The sequence below is a fragment of the Emydura macquarii genome, unplaced genomic scaffold (genome assembly GCF_026122565.2).
Source record: "Emydura macquarii macquarii isolate MOO-44397 ecotype Brisbane River unplaced genomic scaffold, CSIRO-AGI_Emac_v2 contig_2795, whole genome shotgun sequence".
NCBI classification, from domain to species: Eukaryota; Metazoa; Chordata; order Testudines; family Chelidae; genus Emydura; species Emydura macquarii.
Genome location: NW_027132932.1, coordinates 4,265,190 through 4,286,873, shown reverse-complemented (window position 1 = coordinate 4,286,873; position 21,684 = coordinate 4,265,190). Strand labels below are relative to the sequence as shown.

Here is a 21,684-nt window from a genome sequence, read left to right as displayed (position 1 = left end):
GCCGGGGGAAGGACCCAATGATAAGACCCTCTACTATGACGAGAAAAGTCTTACTCAAACTGAACTTGGGTTTTTGTACATTCTGATGGTTTTTATTTTTGTTTTCCAAAAAGAATGAACTCTGAGCCCTGAGGCTTTTTAAATTCAGAATAGGTTAAGCAGTTTATGGCAAAGTTCCTGATGTACTATGGAGTTTTTTCTGTTTCTTTTCAGCTTCAGTAGCAGAAATCCTGTTTGCTATGTGGATGATGATCTTATAGATGGAACAGTTATGTAATGTACACAAACTGTAGGTATGTGTAATCACTTTGCTTAAATATAGTGAAGAAATATTCTTACTCCTTTCTCACCCCCAGACTTCTCTAGTAAACACATTTTAGTTCTACTTTTCCTTTATATTTGTATGGTCCCTTGGCCATTTACCATATATACACCATACAAGAGTATTAATGATCACTGTGGTGTTAATTTTCCAGTATACTTCACATGACACAGATCAGATACAATTTGACATTAATGAATTGGGGCACACTGAACTGGTCAGGCCAGCTGAAACTCTCCACCAGTTAAATCCATGTCCTCTTGCATTAGAATGGGGTCACGAGATCTGTTAGCCTTACGCGGGCCTGCATAAGGCTGTGGTTCTCAACCAGGGGTACGCATACAGGGGTACACAGAAGGCTTCCAGGGGGTACATCAACTCATCCAGATATTTGCCTAGTTTTATATCAAGCTACATAAAAAGCACAAGCGAAGCCAGAACAAACTAAAATTTCATTCAGACAATGAATGAATACTGCTCTTATACCATACTCTGAAATGTCAGTACAATATTTATATTCCAATTGATTTATTTTATAATTATATAGTAAAAATGAGAAAATAAGCAATTTGTCAGTAATAGTGTGCTGTGGCACTTTTGTATTTTTATGTCTGATTTTGTAAGCAAGTAGTTTTTAGGTGAGGTGAAACTTGGGGGTACGCAAGACAAATCAGACTCCTGAAAGGGGTACAGTGGTCTGGAAAGGTTGAGAGCCACCGCTCTATAGTATTAGTATATCATATTCCTCAGAAACTTACCTTCTGTTTGGGTGAGTGTAAGAATTATTGTTCTTTTAAACAATTGCTCAGCTTGAACAGTTAACTCCAAGGGGCTTTGCAGTCGTTCGTAGATTTGTTTTACAGATAGGTGCATGACTGAACCCATCTATCTGCATAGGAATTTTTGTGGTTACTTTTTCAGCACAGATTCAGGCCTGCTCTGAGTAGGGTTAGAAGAAACAGTATTAAATGCTGGTGGCTGTGGAAGCATTGTCTACACTTGGGCTCCTCTGGGAAGTCTAGGGTTCACCTGTTGTATTAATTTTGATAGAATGCATGGGTTCATAGAGTCAAAGGTTAACATGACCCTCCCGCTGTACACCATTAAAGAGTTAAACATAATTTGGGGATATCAGTACAGAGATCTCTTCTGATCTGCTCAGGGTCATGCCTTGCAGTTTTGCAGGGTCGATTGAAGAGAGAGATTGAGCTGGGTGGAGTGATGAGCGTTTATTCGGTTACAGCTTCTAATCCACTCATTCCCTTCGCTACACGTCCAACCAAGTGAGCCCTGAGTTCACTACTTTACAACTTTTTATCTAAAATAATATGTAAATACACACACTTCTACAATGCCCCATGAAATCCCTATTTGGTGATTTAAATGGTTATAAAATGAATATTAATGGCTATGGGAGGCATATAATTATACCCGCCTTGTTTGTTATTTACCACTTTAACCTGTATGGCATATGCATTTTTGCCGTGAATTTGGCTATCTTGACAGCAGGAATGATCATAAATCTCCTTAACGAACCAACTGCAAGGGAAGAATAAGGGGGAAGATATCCTGAGCTTTCTCTAACAGGCATGCTGTCTGAGAAAGCACTTCTTATCACCTTCTTTGTCCAGACGGTGAGGGGAGGTATAGAAAGGGGGGGGACATTCTAACACCTTTACCATGGTACCCCTCCCTAACTCCAAGGCTAAGAAATTGCTGTGAGAGCAAATCATGATTATTGCTTGTGTAGTACGTGGCCTTTTTAGCCCAAGCCAGGGGTCCCACGGAGGACAATTCGTGCCCAAAGCCAGGAATGTGGCCCAGCGCTGACATCCTTTGTCCCCGCGCCCACATGCCGTATCAATCATGGATGAGCTGCATGGTGTAGTAGTCTGAGGGGCAGATTTTTGGCAGTCTTCTGTAATGTCTTGGTTATGGGCCCCTGGCAGGCAGCACACCGCCTGGGATGCAGGTCAGGGCTGCAGGTGGATGTCCCGTCCCCTTAAAAAGGAGTTACTGACCACGACCATCCTTCATTTCCTCTTGGGAGTGGTGGCCACGGCCCTCCTATCCTTGGGAATACATTGTTTCTCCTCCTCCTTTCAGGGAGATTTCTCATCCCTCATTGCCTGGGCAGCATACCGTTTTTAATCCCTATAGACAGTGGTTCGGGAGCAGTGTTGGAGCACTGCCTGCTGCCAGAAACAACAAACAGCCCGATTCCTCCCTGTGAAGGAGAAGTTTCCTTCTCCCCTTGGTGGTGCTAGTGCAGTCCTCTCCAGCTGTGTTATTCAACTTTGGAGGTCTCCATTTGCATGTTTTCAGTGAATTCCATGTGTGCATCGATGCTCCGCAGCCTAGCCACCTCCTCCATTGAGAGCAGCCAGTCTAGCTCTTTGTAGCAGGGGCATGTCCGAGGGTCCCTCCCAGAGCAGATATTTGAGTCCTTCACGCTTCAGTACAGGAGCCTAAGGTGCTTCATTGGTTCCTCGCACTGGGTCAGAGTATGGTGAATGCCTGCCTATTCCAGCCTCTGTGAAAATCTCCTGATACAGGCTAATGTTCTTGCCACTCCAGGCAAAGCTGTGGGGGATGGTGTACTCTGACCACACATTAAACAAGCACCAGTGTGCTCAGTGGACCAGGTGGCTGCTTTGGGAACACGATCCATGTTAATCTGTAGTGATCAGAGTGCAGTAGAAAACTGTTCAGCTGTGGTCAGCACAGCTGTCTACTGCCACTGACAACGGAGGAACAGGGACCTTTGTAGATTTGTGTAAGGAACAGTCAGGAAAAGGATTACTACATTGTGGGAATGACACTGGAGGACTATTGAAACACGTGACGTGATACATGCCCCTTGCACCCATCCACACTGCCTGGTAGCACGGGTGCGATCCATACCATCACCTGAGACACACAGATACCCACACCCCTCAAGTGTCAAGGTTACTCACCTTGTACACATCTGTAGACATGCTTCAGACATTCTGATGTGGATGATAGGGGGTCTGTGGCACGAGCATGTACATGAGCACATGCATTATTGCTAGTGTAGCATATCTTCCCTATTAAAAAGGTATGCCGTATTTCTAGTCTGAAGTAGACTAGCAGCTTCAAATTCCAGACATTGGATTGTGTTATACCTTTCTCTGTTCAGATTGAAGAGCCCATTATTAAATATTTGTTTCCCATGTAGATACTTACAGGTTGTAATCAAGACATCCCTTAAGACCACCTTTGCTTTTCTAAGCTAAATAGATTGAGCTCTTTGAGTTTATCACTATAAAACATGTTTGTCTAATCCTTTAATCATTCCCATGGCTCTTCTCTGAACCCTCCCAGGCTTCAATCCAGACTGAGTGGCTGTATCACCCCTGCCCTTTAACCTGGGGTGCTCTTTACACTGCTTTGCTACTGTAACTTCCAGTCTTGGACTGCTCCCAAACAGCCTCCAGCATGTAAGTCACTCCCAGCGATGTCTGTGTGTGTGCTGCAGTCAGCCCCACATTGGCTCTTACCAGTCATGTTTATACTGCGAGGTGACTCCAAAACACTCCCAATCTTAGATTTTCCCCCAGAAATATGTATTTTGTATTGCCCAGCCCTCTCCTCGATAATACAGACTTATATAAAGTCTGTCATTTAATTAATAGAAATGATATGCACCCATCTTCTTACCCCAAATGGAGTTTCCCAAATACTTCAGTTCAAACACACTGGGTTAGATACAACAAGAAAATAAGTTTGTAGTTAATAAAGAATGAGATTTTAAGTGAGTAAAAGTAATGAGGCATAAAAGTCAGAAATGGTTACAAGATAAAGAGAAAATGCTACTAATGCCTAACTTAACAAACTATGTTAAATTCAAAGTAAAGCTTTTTTTTCACCACATGCTCTCAATAGTCTTACTAGCCAAGCTTCTTAGGCCAGGACCATCTCCTTCTGTTTAATGGTTGCTTCCTTTGTTCCTTCTGGTGCAGGGAATTGATGGACAGAGAAGGGGAGATGTTTGTCTCTCATTTTTGGAGGGTCAATCCCCCTTTTAGAAAACATTTCCAGCTGAGATTCAGGACACAGATAGTCTACAAGAAAGGATTTTTCCTTTTGTTCTTTCTCACCTGCTTGAGGTTTCTTTGTCTACCCTTCCTGTTTGATCACTCTTTTTACTGCTTAAATGTGAATTAAGCAGAGCGCTCTTTCCTTTGTTTGAGACAGATCTGTTTGCCAACTTCGGTTTGGGCAAACCTGTGATTTGGAATATGCGTTAACAGCATACAGTAGCATCTTACAACTTCATATACAGTGTTGCCACACACATTTTACCAGGACAGTAATGATCAGCAAATTGAGTTTTCAAATGAAATCTCCCAAGGCATACCTTATACAAAGATTATTACAATAGAATGCAAGGGGGCATTACAGTCCGTTACACTCTCCAATTTATCAATGTCCTTCTTGAATTGTGGGCACCGTAGCTGGACACGGTATTACAACAGCAGTTACGTCTCAACTCCTACTAGAGATTCCCTTGTTTATGTATCCAAGGATTGCATGCACTCTTTTGACCACAGCATCACACTGGAAGCTCATGTTCAGCTGATTATCCACCATGACCCCCAATTTTTTTCTTAGTTGTTGCTTGTTAAAGTCTAATTCTGCTTCCTTTAAGACCTAAAACCAGACAAACACAAAAGGAAAAGAACAGCAAAGATAGAAAATGCAGTTTTTCTCTCTGGTGCTGACTCCTACTTGCAGACTCACTGCTGCTAAACACAGAAACAGCACATGTTCTTGCCAGCCATTGTGAGGCCCGGCAAATTTGTACTCGCATCAGGTTGTTTAGGGTATTGCTATTAGTTATTTCACTGGACAGAAGCTCAACAGCAGTGTTGTGAAAGAGACTGTCTTAGCCAGCTAAGCCAGACTCTCATTAAACAGAAGAGAGAGAGAGAGAGAGAGAGAAGAAATAAGGTGGGTGAAGGAAAAGGATACATGAGGGAGGTTTTGAGGGTAGGAGCCCAAGGCTTACATTCCAAGTGCTCTTCAGGAATTAGCTGTAGCAAGTGACGGTGGTGATTTCACCTGTTCCCTTTCTCTGGCCAGGTCTGTTCAGGACATATCTCAGGAGCAGGATGATGAAAGTCCTCTAGTGCCATGATGGATCCCAGGATGGCAGCCATGATTGTAAGCTTGCTACTTTCAGCGCAGCCACTCTCCACATATTAATTCCCTGGCCACCATCTTTTTTTTTAAGGACCCCAAAGGGTAAGCCATTCATGGTAACAACTTATGACGTATCTTATGTCACCCAGCACCTTCCTACTTGTTAATGGATTAGGTAATAGGAGAGACCACAGAACAACCAACAGGTTTACAGTGGACTTATACACACAAAGTAGAAGACCTTGACTTTGCAGAGGACGTCAACCTGCTGTCCCATGCTGACAGAGAGATGCAAGCTTAAGCAAATGACTTCCAGACCTATACACAGTTAGTAGGGCTGAAAAATCAAAGAAAATTAAAACCTTGAGAATCAACACACAACCAGAAACCCCAATAACACTTTCTGGGATTAACATAGAAGAGGTCTGACAGTGCTCTTAGCTTGGCAGTATTGTAAGCAAGAAAGGCAGAACAGATGAAGACATTAAAGCCAGAATAGTGAAAGCCAGTCGTGCCTTTGCAACCCTAAAGCTGATCTGGAGAAACAGAAACCTTGCCTTCCAAACTAAACTCTGAATATTTAACACCACTGAAAGGCCTTTCCTACTATATGATGCTGAAATTTGAAGACTTATCAAGATCTTATTATCTAAGCTCCAGGTTTTTATAAACAGCTGCCTTAGACAAATCTTCAACATCAGATGTCCAGAAAAAAAATCACAAATCAAAAGCTTTGGATGAAAAAAAAATGATAGGATGGGAAATTAGGGAATGAAGATGCCTAGGACACACATGGAGGAAAGAACCAAACAACATGAGAGATGTGCTGCACTGAAATCCCCAGGGTGAGAGGCAGCAAGGTAGATAAAGGACAATTTGGAAATGTAAAACAGAAGTAGGACTGAAAGCTATGAAAATGACATGGGAAGACATTCAGACTTCAGCAAGAGACTGCCAAAGATGGAAGGCAGTGGTGAAAGCTTTAAGTTCCTCATGGAATAAAGAGGTGTAAGTCCATTTCCAGTTCCATTTGCCTCTTGTTTACCTGTCATGATCTTAACACAGCCCTTGGGATGTATCAGTAGACTTTTTGTTTGGACTACTGCAGTCTGTCTCTTTTCCTATTAATTATTGTAGGTGATTGTAACAATTTGTGAATCTTTACCCACTTTCCGACAGTTGAACTTGTAATTGAGGTAGTCCTGGTAGGCCCCTAGTTGTTATAGCACACTTCAATTAACATGTCAAAATTACAACTTGCTCTATCTGCATTTAATTGATGTCTTCACTGCCAAAGATGTGTCTTTACTGCAAGATAGCTAGCTCATGTTGGTTATCTTGCTCTAAAAGTCCTAGTGAAGACAAAGTGTTGGTAGTTCTTATCTCACTGTAGCTAGGTGAGGTCAACATTGCTTTCCCTGTGATTAAGCACACTTCTTGCAGTGTGGATAGGACTTGCTAAATGCATATGTGAAATGGGGTTGGCTGGTGGTCCTTCATCCTCTTGTTGTGTGGTACAACATCCCAGAGTGAATTGCTGCTGGTCTTACTCTGTGTGTATGTCCTCCAGGTATTTCCTCTAATGGAGCACTATGATATAACTGCCAAAACATCGTCTGAATACACTGTTAGAAACACAAGGTGGGAAGCATGTTGAGTATGAATGTGCAGATATAATTATAATGACAGAAAATCTGTTGTGTGGAAACAAATGGAACCATATTATTTGTAATCAGTAAAGATAACTCTGCTTCTTAGTGGTTACAAAATCATAGCAGTTATGCGCACAAGCTCTTATTCTGTTATGACTTCCATTTAATTACACATTTTAAAAATTCTTTATATTAATTAAGAGGCAGTCCATCTAGGAATATGATTGATACATCTCAGTAAATGCAGTAGTCTTTCTTTCTGCATCTCCCACACTGCTAGTTGTCATGGATAATAATTAGGAAATTCTTTTTCCCTCTTCCTTATACTTAAAATCAATTCACTGTCCAGGGTCTCGTGCTAAAAGTGCTGTTCATAGAATCATAGAAGATTAGGGTAGAAAGGGACCTCAGGACGTCATTTAGTCCAACCCCCTGCTCAAAGCAGGACCAACCACAACTAAATCATCTCAGCCAGGGCTCTGTCAAGCCTCACCTTAAAAACCTCTAAGGATGGAGATTCCACCACCTCCCAAGGTAACCCATTTCAGTGCTTCACCACCCTCCTAGTGAAAATTGTTTTCCTAATGTCTAACCTAGACCTCCCCCACTGCAACTTGAGACCATTGCTGCTAGTTCTATCCTCTACTCCCACTGAGAACAGCCTAGCTCCATCCTCTCTGGAATCCCCTTTCAGGTAGTTAAAGGCTGCTATCAAATCCCCCCTCATTCTTCTCTTCTGCAGACTAAACAAGCCTAGTTCCCTCAGCCCCTCCTTATAAGTCATGTGCTCCAGCCCCCTAATCATTTTTGTTGCCCTCTGCTGGACTCTTTCCAGTTTGCCCACATCCTTTCTGTAGTGGGGGCCCAAAACTGGACACAGTACTCAAATGAGGCCTCACCAGTGCCAAATAGAGGGAATAATCACTTCCCTCCATCTGCTGGCAATGCTCCTACTAATGCAGCCCACTATGCCGTTAGCCTTCTTGGCAGTTGGGGCACACTGTTGACTCATGTCCAGCTTCTTGTCCACTGTAACCTCCAGTCTCTTTTCTGCTGAACTGCTGCCAAGCCAGTCGGTGCCCAGTCTGTAGCAGTGCATTGGATTCTTCCGTCCTAAGTGCAGGACTCTGCACTTGTCCTTGTTGAACCTCATCAGATTGCTTTTGGCCCAATCCTCCAGTTTGTCTAGGTCACTCTGTATCCTATCCCTACCCTCCAGGGTATCTACCACTCCACCCAGCTTAGTGTCATCTGCAGATTTGCTGAGGATCCACCCCATTCTCCAGATCATTAATGAAGACGTTAAACAAAACCGGCCCAGCACCGACCCCGGGATACTCCACTTGTTACTGGCTGCCAACTAGACATCGAGCCATTTTTCACTACCTATTGAGCCCGATGATCTAGCCTGCTTTCTATCCATCTTGTAGTCCATTCATCCAACTCATACTTCTTTAACTTGCTGATAAGAAAACTGTGGGAGACCGTATCAAAAGTCAAAGTATATCTCCTCCACTTCTTACCCCACATCCACAGAGCCCATCATCTCATCACAGAAAGCAATCAGGTTGGTCAGACATGACTTGCCCTTGGTGAATCCATGCTAACTGTTCCTGATCACCTTCCTCTTTTCCAAGTGCCTCAAAATGGATTCCTTGAGGACCTGTTCCATGATTTTTCCAGGGACTGAGGTGAGGCTGATTGGTCTGTAGTCCCCTGGGTTGTCCATCTTCCCTTTTTTTGATGATGGGCATTATATTTACCTTTTTCCAATCATCTGGGACTTCCCCCAATTGCCACGAGTTTTCAAAGATAATGGCTCTACAGTCATGTCAGCCAACTCCCTTAGCAACCTCAGATGCATTGTATCCGGCCCCATGGACTTGTGCATGTCCAGCCTTTCTAAGTAGTCTTGAACCTGTTCACTGAGGGCTGCTCACTTCCGATCCATTCTGTACTACACAGTGCAGTAGTTTGGGAGCTGACCTTGTCTGTGAAGACACAGGCAAAAATAACATTGAGTACTTCAGCTTTTTCCACATCATCTGTCACTAAGTTGCCTCCCCCATTCTGTAAGGGGCCCACACTTTCCCTGACCACCTTCTTGTTACTAACATGTGTAGAAACCCTTCTTGTTACCCTTCACGTCCCTTGCTAGCTGCAACTCCAGTTGTGCTTTGGCCTTCCTGATTTCACTCCTGCATGCTCAAGCAGTATTTTTATACTCCTCCCCAGTCATCTGACCAAGCTTTCTCTTCTTGTAAGCTTCCTTTTTACGTTCCTTTTTATATTTAAGCTGTTGATGAATAATTTGTAAGTTTAGTTGCTGTAGTCATTAGGGAGTTATGCAGCCTTTACACTGTGTTCTGATCTTTTACTTCATCCGTGAATTGTTTTGATCTGTGAGAGCCATGTGATTGGACAAGGGTTTTTTGTGTGTTAACTTGTTGATGGCCCATGGCAACTAACTTTTTGCCACCTTACAGTGGCTCCTTGGACACAGTGGGGCACAATCGGAAGATTACACTACTGTGGCTCTCATATGCTGCCTTGTCTTTGGATACACAGAAAATGGACTCTGAGTGCTTTGTGAGCTGTAAATTCACTTTTAAAGTGTAACTTTGTATATGATGATTTTTTTATCACCAGCAGCTTTAACCATAGCTGGTTATGATTACCATAGAACATGCTCTTAATTCCTTTATGTAGTGGTGTTTTAGCCGTGTTGGACCCAGGATATTAGAGAGACAAGCTGGGTGAGGTAATATTTTTTACAGAACCAACTTCTGTTTGTGATAAAGACACAGTTTTGAGCTTACGCAGAGCTCTTCTTCAGGTCTGGGAAACTAAGGCTGGATATACACTACAGACCTGTATCAGTATAACTACATCGCTCTGGGGTGTGAAAAATCCACACCTTTGAGTTACATAGTTATACCTACCTAACCCCCCGAGTAAACAGCTTCTCCTGTTGACATAGCTACCGCTGCTCGTGGGGCTGGTGTAATTAGGTCGACAGGAGAGCTCTCTCCCATCAGCTTAGAGTGTCTGCACTAGCAGCACTATAGTAGTGCAGCTGTAAGCTCTGTAGTGTATCCATGGCCTCAGTGTCACTGTTAAATATAAGGTTTGAACAGATTGTTTAGCACAAATAGTTAATACACATATCAAGGGACCATTCAAGGTAAGTGGTCCGTTAACACCCCTCCAGTCGTAGAGAGGAGAGGAAGTGGTGTGTGAGGGGAAGTGGCTGGGGGCATTCGTTAGTGGGTTACAGATTGTTATAATAAGCCATAAATCCAGTGTCCGTATTCAGTCCATGATTTTTAGTGTCTAACAAAGTTATGAATTTAAGCTCCCAGGTGTGTCTTTTGAAAGCTTTGTGCAGATTTCCTTTGATGATGAGGACTGATTGTCAGATATAGAGTGATCGCTTTGTGAAAAGTGTTCCCCCACAGTGAATGTTGTGGTTTTGTCTCTTGTCATTTTCCTGCGTGAGGTTCATTTGAGAGTGTAGTGATTGTCTGGCTGGATTGGACTGACTGGACACAACAGAGCATATAGAGAGAGAGAAGGCCACACTTTCTGGATCAAGTTAAAATTGAGTTCAAATTCCCCTATCTTATAACAAACCATCTCTTCCTCCCTCCCTCATAGGGTTCGTATGTAGATATGTAAATCTGCATGTAAACTATAATCAATTATTGTGTTGTGAAACCTTTATACAACTTCTGCATGATGTAATTCATAGAATTCAAAATGTTGCATCTCATGATTTAAACACTTGTATTTTTTTTGTATACTTGTATACAAGTAACACTTGTATGTTTTTAGAATTGCTATGTACCAGTATAGTTCAGAGTTGATTGGGATGAAGTCATTCATTCATTGCAACCCATTGAGATGAAGTGGTTCTCAATATTACAGACACTAAAACTTCAATTCACCATATACAATAGGGTAAACAGGAAACAAAATCTATTCTAGGAAACCACTTCAATTGCTCATGATTATTGGGTACATCCAGAAGCTTTTGGAATACTTAGCAACAAGATTTTTATTTAAAGTATGTGTTTTTCTTTACAGCAATGCTGAGTGATGAAGATAATTGTATGAAGCTGAAAAGTGATCACGTGCTGGTCACATATGAAGATGAAAAGACCAAGCTGGTTTTTAAAAGGAACTCTCAAGTAAGTGTCTCTCTGTCATGATAGCTTAGATTTAAATTGCTGTTTAATCAAACATACTGCAGGGTTTAGGATTTGAAGATACCTCAGTGATGTATGGCATAAAAACTTAGGGAATGGGATCTTCACATCTACCAAAGGGAGTTAGGCACCCATCACACGGAGATCCAGTGGAAGTTGGATGCCTGTGTCACTTTTTTGAAGATTCCAGCCTCTGTCTCTCTTTGTGTATATATAATATACACAATTCATTCCTCCCCCCCACCAAAATAAGAAAATAGCAGCAAGCCCTGGAGTGTCAGTTTTATTTTGTGTCCAGTAAATCATCTTGCCAAGATGTGTATGCAGTGTGGTGCTTGATGAAAATAGAGTACAGTGGAAACACATTGTGGATTACTGAATTTTCTGATTGTTCATTTACTTCCTAAACATAATTGTTTTTTAAAAAATACTGCATCAAAAATGTTTGTCCCTTGTAGTTAGTTCTAATTTGATAATATTTCATAGCTAGTAGTATATCAATATAAATAACTTTATTTTTTATATAATTTGGCATGTTTGTATTAAGACACACAATTTCACTATGGGCCATTAAAGCTTTGTGAGGTGTGGAGAAACTACCAGTGTTTTTATGGTTTACTAGAGTGTGTATTAGCAAACTTCCCTTTTCACATAGAAATTGCTAAAATAGCTTTTGGTTGGCATAGACTAAATAGGTTTATGTTAAAGACAGTCAAATAAAAGGGAGCTGCTGGGTGCTCAGAACTTCTAAAAATTTGGTATTTATTTATAGTGCTTAATATAGACTTTAGACTCTAAACTTTAGGCATTTGTGAAACACATTTAAACATTTGTGAAAATCATTGCCTTACTGTATATTTACTTCTGACATGCAGAAACCGAATATACAGATTATTAGTTTATTAAAGTTATCTACCTTACTCTAAGTGATTGACAATATTTACTGTGTATAAAAATCTATTAATTGTTATGGTTGGCCTTTGTTCCATAGGAATAAATGAACTACTAAACCTCAAAAATCAATAGCCAGATTGCCTAGTAACAACAAATTATTCAAATTAACAAACAAGTAAAAAAAGAATGATATGCATTTGTAATGGTCAATTAAAATATTTTTAATTCTTTAGCATCTGAGTGTTTCCAAGGTATCCATGACCAAATAGCATTTTGCTAACTATTTTCGATATTTTTTGTTTAACATGACAAATCAGGCTATGGATGTTGCAAAGTTACTATTATACAATAGTCTTTGTTAGAAAGCATTTAATTAATATATTTATTCTGTTCTGGGTAAAAAAAGATCAATCGGTTCTCAGGAAAGTGCACTTTGTATAGCTGAGTATTGGCAAGGACTTAATCAGTCTAAAACACCTTGGCTGTGCCTCCTGGGAAGCGATGGGATGGGAATTGAAACATTTTTGCAGCAATGATGATATAATGGCTTTTTTTTTTTTTTTTTTTTTTTTTTGCTTCTGGATAGCTTGTATGGTGGGTTGTAAAATTCCATGCCATCTTTGATTGACCTACATATGGCTAAATTTAAAAAAAAAAAAAATTCTCGAACACGTTACAACACACTGGGAGTGCACATAGCAAAATTGACTAAATGTATGATCTTGTTACTATATTGCTTTTTACTAGCCTTTGTTTTTTCTCATACCTTCTTCCCTGTTGTGTATTACTCTGTATTAACTGAATCTTGATTGTAAGCACTTTAATGAAGAGGCGTTGCTGCTTTGTGTAATTTTTTGGTAAAGCATCTAGCACACTCCTGGATTCTGTAGCCTTTTATTTAAAAAGGCAAATATAACACATGCACTTATGGTACATTTCAACACCCAGATGTGGGATTTTAGGCTCTGAAGTTCGCAAACTGGGTTTTCAGTGCCAAAAATATTTTAAGTATTTTTGGTACTGAAAACCCAGTTTGCAAATACACTCTTTACATGAATGTTTGTGGTGGCCAGTTTTGAGAGAGAAGTAAAACTGTTCTTTTTAAAGAAAACAAAAAACACTTTGGTATAGTTCCTAAATTTACAGAGGACAGACTGTTGATGCAGTAACATTTGATGCAGAACACATCCAGGCCATTTAGTACCAACCCAGAACCCTACTACAAAGCCAAAGCATCCTGGAGCACCAGTCTCCATATTACAGTATTGATCCTCTTTAGTACTTCAGTGCAAATAGCTTTGATGGGGTGAGGAAGGCTGTGGCTTACAGCATTAGGACTGTGCAGTGTTTCAGTATGGGTTGCACTTAAACATGCTTCTTTACAGTTTTTTTTTTTTTTTTTTTAAACTAGCTTACATTTTGTCAGCTTTACGCAGGAGTAGTTCAGAAATAACTCCACTGTTAGCAGTGGCTGGCTGCTCTAAAGATAATCAATGGCTCTTGTTCGTTTTAGACATGTTATACTGTTTGCAGTGGTGGTGTGCCTCCTTTATATCCTCAAGTTAAGTTTTGGACCTGAAGAATGTGACATGAAGAAAATGCACTATGTGGACCCTGAACGTGTAAAGGTTTGCTATTCTTTATCTTTATGTTACTGATGTATAGTGTAGAATTGGAAAATTCACCTCAGGACTGAAATGAGGATTAATTTAACTTGCTGGGTGCTCTATTACCTGCATTATACTGGTGTGGACACTAAGATTTACACAGAGAAACTATAGAGTTTCAGAAGTAAAATCCAGAGAGGAAGTAAACAATGGTTTGTGAAAGAGTAACGTTTGCCATCACAGACATGATACATGGCTTGAAAAAGGTGACTGTATTAACAGAGTGGAAAGTTGCAAGAAAAAAGGACTGAGATATGTATGTAGAATTCTGTTGCCTGATTATCTTTGCCAGTTGCATGCATGGAACATCTGTTGACCTCACTGGAAGTTGTAGAATGGATGGAATAGTTAGTCAGACTTAAAAACCAGTTTCTGCAGTAACATACTGAAGAGTGCTACGACTTGAGAGTTGTTCTAAAAACTGAAACACTGTACTTGCTAGTATACTGTAACGCAGACATGCTGACTCTCACCTTGCATTGGGAAAAAAGGAAGAATTTGGTATTCTAAACATCTGCTTAGAAACATCTGGGCCTGTTTAAAATTTTTGGTACCTGTAGGGTCTATTATGCCCATCTGTGAAGTTCTTTTAATTGCATTTTTTTTAAAAACCCTCCCCTTTCTCATTCTCCTTTGTTCCCCTTTTTCTGTAACCTTATCATCAGGCTTGCATTTTGACTCTCCCTCCTATCACACAAACATTTCTGTTTTTGACTCACCTGAGTTTCTCCCACCTTTCCATTTTGTTCTTGGTTTTTATGATAAATCTTCTAATTTGTTGAGCAGTGATAAAATGGCATCTTTGCCTTTCAACTATATTAAAAACTTCCTTCTTATACCAAACACCAATTTTCAGGTCCTGCTCTCTAAAATGTGTAAGGGGACCTTGTTTCAAAGACACAGATTATGATTTATTTGGCAGGGGAAGATTCAACTGAAAGCTAGTGCTGTAGATTTTTATATTGGTACTTCATCTTCATTTTAAGGAGAACGTGAGATCCCTGCTTCCAGTTGAACATTTTAAGCATGGCTATAGAGGGATTTTTAAAAATTACTGTAAATATAATGGGTCTAGATCAAGATCTTTTTACAAGTCAAAATGCTGCAAGTCCTGTCTTGAATATGACAGTCAGCGTTTTTCTTTCTGGCTTATGTGTTGCTGGTAGTGCAATTTCTGTAATCACATTTGTTACTGATGATGATGAGGCAGAGCGTAAACCATCTTCCTTTCTCATAGCTGTATTGGCCATGAACAAAAATAACCGGTTATTACTTGAAAATGTGCAGGAAGCAGACAAGCATTGTAAAAAGATACCATTTTTACATAGTAGTTTTTCTGACAGAACCTGCACTCTAACTTCTAAAGAAATCTTCCACCTGAAGGATGTAAAAGTTATTTAACACTCTGAAATATGCACTCAGGCCAATACCACAAACAGGAAACTATTTATTTTAACTGACTGTTTTGAAGTTTCCCACTGTTGGCATTTCAACTTGGTTTATCTGTCTAAAACCTACATCTGCTAATTTACTGATGTCTATTTCTTCGCCGTGAGGCTACTTCAGACAGGATTGGCTGTGTTTGTAATACTGAAATGCACTACCTTGTGTGACTTAAATTTTATATATTTTCTTGTTTCAGAGAGCACAAAAATATGCCAAACTCGTATGGCAAGGACAATGTCGACCTTCTTTTGTGAAGAAGGAGATGGACCGATTATTTCCTGAGAAGTACAGCACGAACATATTTCCTTTTGTAAGAGAAGATATAAACAGTCATGAAGCTGTGTTTAAATACAAACCCCCATTTGGATTTCATAAGAATTCTGATAAACTACACAAACTCTTAAAGCTCTTACCTGAGTATGGCTTGCCAGAGAACTTGAAGTCAAAACACTGTAAACATTGTGTTGTCGTAGGAAGTGGTGGAATACTTCATGGATTGGAGCTAGGCCATGTGCTGAATCAGTTTGATATTGTTATAAGGTGCATATTTCTCTTTCATCTAAAGTTACAAAGTAATTTAACATTTCACTTGTTTGCAAACAGCCTCTCTCTTGTGGGGAAGGCGGGGAGTCTCAAACTCCATCTCTTACTTCATTTATGAAACTGTTTGAAAGTCCTTTTATTAAAATTACTTGGCTTCACAATATTCAAAATTTGATGAATCAGATAAACTCACTCAAATTCAGACTGCAGGGATCAGGCATATATAATTATTTCCGTGTGCTCTAGACCAGCGGTTCTCAACCAGGGGTCCACGGGGCTGTGAGTGAGTTTCAGGGGGCTGTGAGGCCCCATGGCTGAAGCCCAGAGCCCCAGCACCCCCATTGGGCTGGAAGTGGAGCTGCAGGGTGCAAGCCCGGAACCTCGGTGCCCCCATGTGGCTGAAGCTCCAAGCTTCCCCCTTCCTCCCCCCGCTGCCTGGAGCCCCACAGGGCAGAAGCCCGGAGCCCCTAGCTCCCCCTTCCCCCAGCCTCCGTGATTGAAGCCCTGAGCCCAGTAGGTCCTGAGGACCTCCCATACACACACCCTGGTAGCTGAAGCCAGGAGCCCCAAGACCCCCCCCCCCACTGTGCCCTGGAGTTTTTATAGCATGTTGGGGGGCCAGGGAGGGTGGCGCAGAAGGAAAAAGGTTGAGAACCAGTAGTTCAGTCCAGTCTTTTTTGGATCAGGACCAGGACCCATTTGTAAAAAGTGATGGCCGGTCCCAAACCAGTAAATAGCTTAAGTAGAAATATTTTGGCCCCAAAATACTTATTACCCACTACATGTAGCAACAGTAATAATAATAATAATATAAAGCAGCTCAACAGTCAGAAAACTAAAGGCGAGAAATAAACACCTCCAGGAACATATTAATAACAGCATAATAAATCCTAGGTTCCACTTAATGAGAAACCTGAGCTTGCTTCTCTTTGATGAGTTTATCAAAGTTTGGTGTAATTGTAGTCAGTGAAATCCGAAAGTTGTTTTCAACATCCAGTCTATTCCTGCTTTTATTCTTCAGTTGCATCAAGCAGAGAATCCAGTTTTGCACAAGTATGTTGAAATTAAGAGGACATCCTGCAGCAGCAGCACTGCACTTAAATGGGGGAAAGCTTATTTCAAAATATTTTTCTCTAAAGAGTGAGATTGCAAGATAATTTGACCAGCTGAGAGTCTTCTGCCATAGGTAGACTCATGTTTTCCGACAACTCCAAATGGATCCTGTATCCATTCTTTGCCCTTGAGTTGTTCATCTGGAAAGTAATTACAGAATCTTTTGTGCAATTTAGTTAAATGATTACTGCTCTTTTTTTTTTTTTTTTTTTTTTTTCCCGGTGCTTCCCGGCTAGCGGAATCTTTCCAATATTTTGTTTCTAGAGACACATTATGGAACATGTCCATCCTATCATTTTAAACATTTTTGTTCCACAGAGAGGGTTTTTTTAGAGGTTATATCAGTTTGTTCAAAATGATTGTGCCCTCTGCCCTGTAAAGATAGATTCAGATAATTCAGATGATTGAATATATCTGCCAGATACGCAACATGAGCAAGCCAGTGCTCTGCCAGGTGAGACTTATTTTCTTCAAGAAGAGCTGCTCACTCACTTTTAAGTTCATATACACGAGACAACACTTTGCCACAGTACAGCCAGCAAACCTCAGCATGGTAAAGCAGATGTACATGTACTGTCCATTTCCTGACAGAAAATTTGAGAGCATCATAAATTCTTGGCATTTTGTTTGATGTAATTCACAGTTTTGACAGCATTTTTAATAGTTTTGTGAAACTCAGATATTCTGTCTTTCGCTGCTAATGCTTCCCTGTGCAGGAAACAGTGGTTCCATATTGCACTGGGTGCTTTCAAAAGGATTTTTTTGAACAAATCCTGAATGTTTTTCTGTCATTGAATTGGCTCCATCAGTTGTAACACCAACACACTTCGACCAGCTCCATCCCACCGACTCCAGGTAATTATCCAGTAAAACAAATATAGCAATAGTAGTAATAGAAATAGGCAAATCCACACTAATCAAGTACTGTTCTTGAAAATCACTTTCCCATATATGCCTCACATAAACCAGCAAGATAGCATGGTTTGATACATCTTTATATTCATCTAATTGTAAAGCAAAATGGTCACTTACAGAAAGACGAAGAGTGGTTTACAGTTTGATGTATTCTGAGATATATCGCAGATTCTTCTCCATATTGAATCGTTGGAGAGACGGATTGCTTTTAATTTTTTTGCAGCTGACTTGCCCAACAATTCAGTGCGAATGTCAATAGCAGAAGGTAAAATTAACTCCCCAGTGATGGTGTGAGCTTTTTTTACATTTCGCAATGCGGTGTGCAACAAGGTAAGAGGCACGCAAAGCTTGCTCATGGACGGTAAATACACATTGAAGTGGGTTTTATGACGTTTCCAAATCTTTGCTTTTTCATTTAAAAAAAAATCAAGAGGCCTGTCTTTATAGCTAGAGTGCTTTGTCTCCAACTGCCTATGTAATTCTGATGATTTTAGGTTTTCATTTGCTAACAGTTCACATTTCTGTCCTCAATAAATGAAAACCCAAACTTTAAGTAAGCAGGGTTGTTCTTACGATTACTTTTCTTCTCTGGTTGTGATGAATTCCTACTATCACTGATACTTGCAGTTGCAACAGGACAGTTTAAAAATCTATCCATTTCACCAACTAAAGACTCACTTTGTGATTAATATGCACACTTTTCACTGGAAGTTCTACACAGAACACTCTTTTCCCATAACTCTTCCTGCCTTGCATTCAAGTGGCTAATCAGTAAGGCGATGGGCTGGGCCACAGAGGTCACTGATTCCATGATTTTACGTGACCTCCATGACTTCAGCCCTAGGTGGCGGGGCTCAGCGGCCGTGATCCTTTCCCACATTCTTGCAACACACTTTTGGGAAGTGGCCCAGGGGTTGAGAAAAGCTTCTCTAGCTGCCAGATATTACAAAACATGAATAATGAAAATAGTGAATTGGAAATTACTGCAGTCACAGAAAAAGCACAATGTACACATGAAGTTGGTACTACATAAATTCCTAAAATAAATAGATGTCTGATCATTCTAATCTAGGCTCTTGAAATAAACTCCCCTTGATAACCAGAAGGTGAGACAGGTTATCCATATACTGCTTTTCTAGTATTGGTTCAGGTGAAAGGGTAAGTGGATCTGTTAGTGTTAGAAAGCATTCTTTTTTGTGTGATACATAGCTTTATTTTCACTGCAACTGCCTCATAGACACATGATGGAAGATGCATAGTATAACGGAAGTATAATAAACAGGCCATAAAAATGAAAATAAACCATTGTCTCCTTTAACTGAAAACTAATTCTGAGGTTTCAATTCAAAAAAAGGAAAAAAGGTTTGGGAGTGATGGGATGGGTGAAGAATAATATGGGATCACTAGAGGTCATACTAAATACTCATTGAAATTAAAAGATGTCAAATGCTATGTAAAATATAGACTTTGCTCATTTTAGTGACAAATAAGTCTTTACTGCTTTTTACTCTTGGTAGTCCTGCAGAGAGATTATTTTTCTTGTCACCAATAGAATTGCTAGACACTAAAAATCATGGACTGAATATAGACACTGGATTTAGTCTACACTACTACTACATTCTGGAAGTTAGGTCAGCACAAGGCATCTTAAGTCAATTTAACTATGGAAGTGTCTACTCTTCAGTTTTGCTTCTGTCGATGTAACTGCCCCACTAAGCTGTCTTAACTTCACCTGCAGAGTGGCATCAAATCAAGTTCGATGTAGTTAGTCGACACTGCGTCTCAGTGTAGATACTGCGTTGCTTATGTTGACTGTTCCTGACTTTCAGGAGCCATCCCACAATGCCTCACACTGACAGTACAATCTGTCAACAAGCGCTTCGCATGAGGACATGCACCACTGACACAAGGAGCAAAGTGTGGACGCACAAATGATGTAATTACTATGGCGACTGTATGCCGACATAAATTAGGTCAACTTAATTTTGTAGCATAGACATGGCATGAGCTAGTTCCCCAGACCTGAAGAAGGGCTCTGCATATGCTTGAAAGTTTCTCTCTCCAACAGAAGTTGGTTCCATAAAAGATACTCTCACCCACTTAAATTTCCTAAATTCCCACCTAAGTTTCCTAAATTCCAGTCAGTGAGAATTGTGCAAACTCATTGAGGACAGGGATTCCAGAGGTGTCATTGAAGGGGTAATTTTGACTTGAAGGGCCTTTTATTACTGGTGGTGATGGGCAGGAAGTTTGATGTTTGCCCTTCAGAGCCCTAATTGAGTTATAGGGCAACAACAAACATGAACACTGCAATGATATTTGTACAATTGCTTTTTGGAGCAATTGTTGAGATTTGTTCTTGTGCCCATTAATCTAGGGATGGATTTGCCTGCCTCTCAAGACAGAAGGCTGAATTAGGGGAAAAAAGGAATGTGGGTTACCAGGAGAGTAATTTATTGATGTGTTGTGTTTAAATAAAATTTGGTGAGACAACTACAACTTGTTACTTAGGTATTTAAAGACACTTATGTTGTATTTTAATGACATCAGACAGCAGGCTTACTTAATGTGTTTTGTTTCACTTTTTAGATTAAATGATGCACCAGTTCAGGGCTACACAGATCATGTTGGTAACAAAACTACCATAAGGATGACCTATCCAGAGGGAGCCCCACTTTCTGAAAACGAATATTACCCTGATGGCTTGTTTGTTGTTGTCTTATTTAAAAGCGTTGATTTCAATTGGCTTCAAGCAATGATAAAAAATGAAGCATTGGTAGGTAGAAACAACTGATTTACCGCATACCTATCTTGTTTCTCTGATGCATATGAAACTGACTTTTTATTTTTTTTAAATAATGTTTTTATCCACCTTGCAAGCAATCTATTTGTTGCAGTACTTCTAGCTATTGTTCATGTCAGTATCTAGATTTAATACTATACACTCACAATGATGCCTTTCCTCCAAGCATCTTGGTGCTTTACACATACTAAACATCACAATACCCTATGAGCTCTGTAAAGTATAATTCATTTTGTATTTCGGTTAAGTGACTTTTTAAGTTTGCAGAGCCATGAACAGAAACCAGATGTTCTGACTGCCAGTCCCTTTCTTTAACCACTAAACCACATCATGCTAGTTTATGGGTGTTTGTGTTGTGTGTAATAGATATAACATGATTAAATAAAAATGTCATTAGTATTAGCTGATGTTGGTTACTGCCTTTCAAATTCTACATGAAGTCATTTGTTGCTTAATGTATGCTTAAATGCTCAATGCTTAAAGAAATAGATAACTATATGCAAGAGACACCTGAGGTATAGTATTGTATTAATTATGGTATTTCATGTTTGCATAATCACTCTACATTATTAATTAGTGATATATTTGTTAGAAAATCTGTCAAGATATTAGCAGTATGATGTGCACATAATATTATAGATAATGCAAATTAAGGTTAAATTCTTTGATTCTTCCTCTAGTGCTTGCTCATGTCGATTCCATTCTAGGTGTGCATGCGCCTCTGTGCATGGTTACTGGAATTTTTTTCCCTTTAGGAGTCCCATAGGGCCGGCTCTGGTGCCCCCTAGAGTCCCACGCACATGCCGCGGTATAGCAGGCGCTACCGGCCCTATGCCTCCTCAGTTCCTTCTTTCCATCCGAGATGGTTGCTGGAACAGTTCTGCTTGCTTTCACAAGTGCTCCTTTAGTACCCTAAGCAGTGTTAGCTAGTTTGTTTATTGTTATATGTTCTTTG

The 21,684-nt window shown here is 40.2% G+C and overlaps 1 protein-coding gene across 3 annotated transcripts in view; it reads left to right on the top strand.

The window, feature by feature from the left end:
* Positions 1–21,684, top strand: part of ST3GAL5 (ST3 beta-galactoside alpha-2,3-sialyltransferase 5) — a 41,134-nt gene that overhangs the window by 14,878 nt on the left and 4,572 nt on the right. The window contains exons 2-5 of one of the 3 annotated variants that reach the window (XM_067567644.1): positions 11,227–11,344; positions 13,756–13,870; positions 15,552–15,895; positions 20,516–20,702. In XM_067567644.1, coding sequence (XP_067423745.1) covers positions 11,227–11,344; positions 13,756–13,870; positions 15,552–15,895; positions 20,516–20,702 — 764 coding nt within the window. Of the gene's footprint in view, positions 1–11,226; positions 11,345–13,755; positions 13,871–15,551; positions 15,896–20,515; positions 20,703–21,684 lie in introns of those variants that run through there. The other 2 variants (XM_067567642.1, XM_067567643.1) reach the window with 2 other exon arrangements.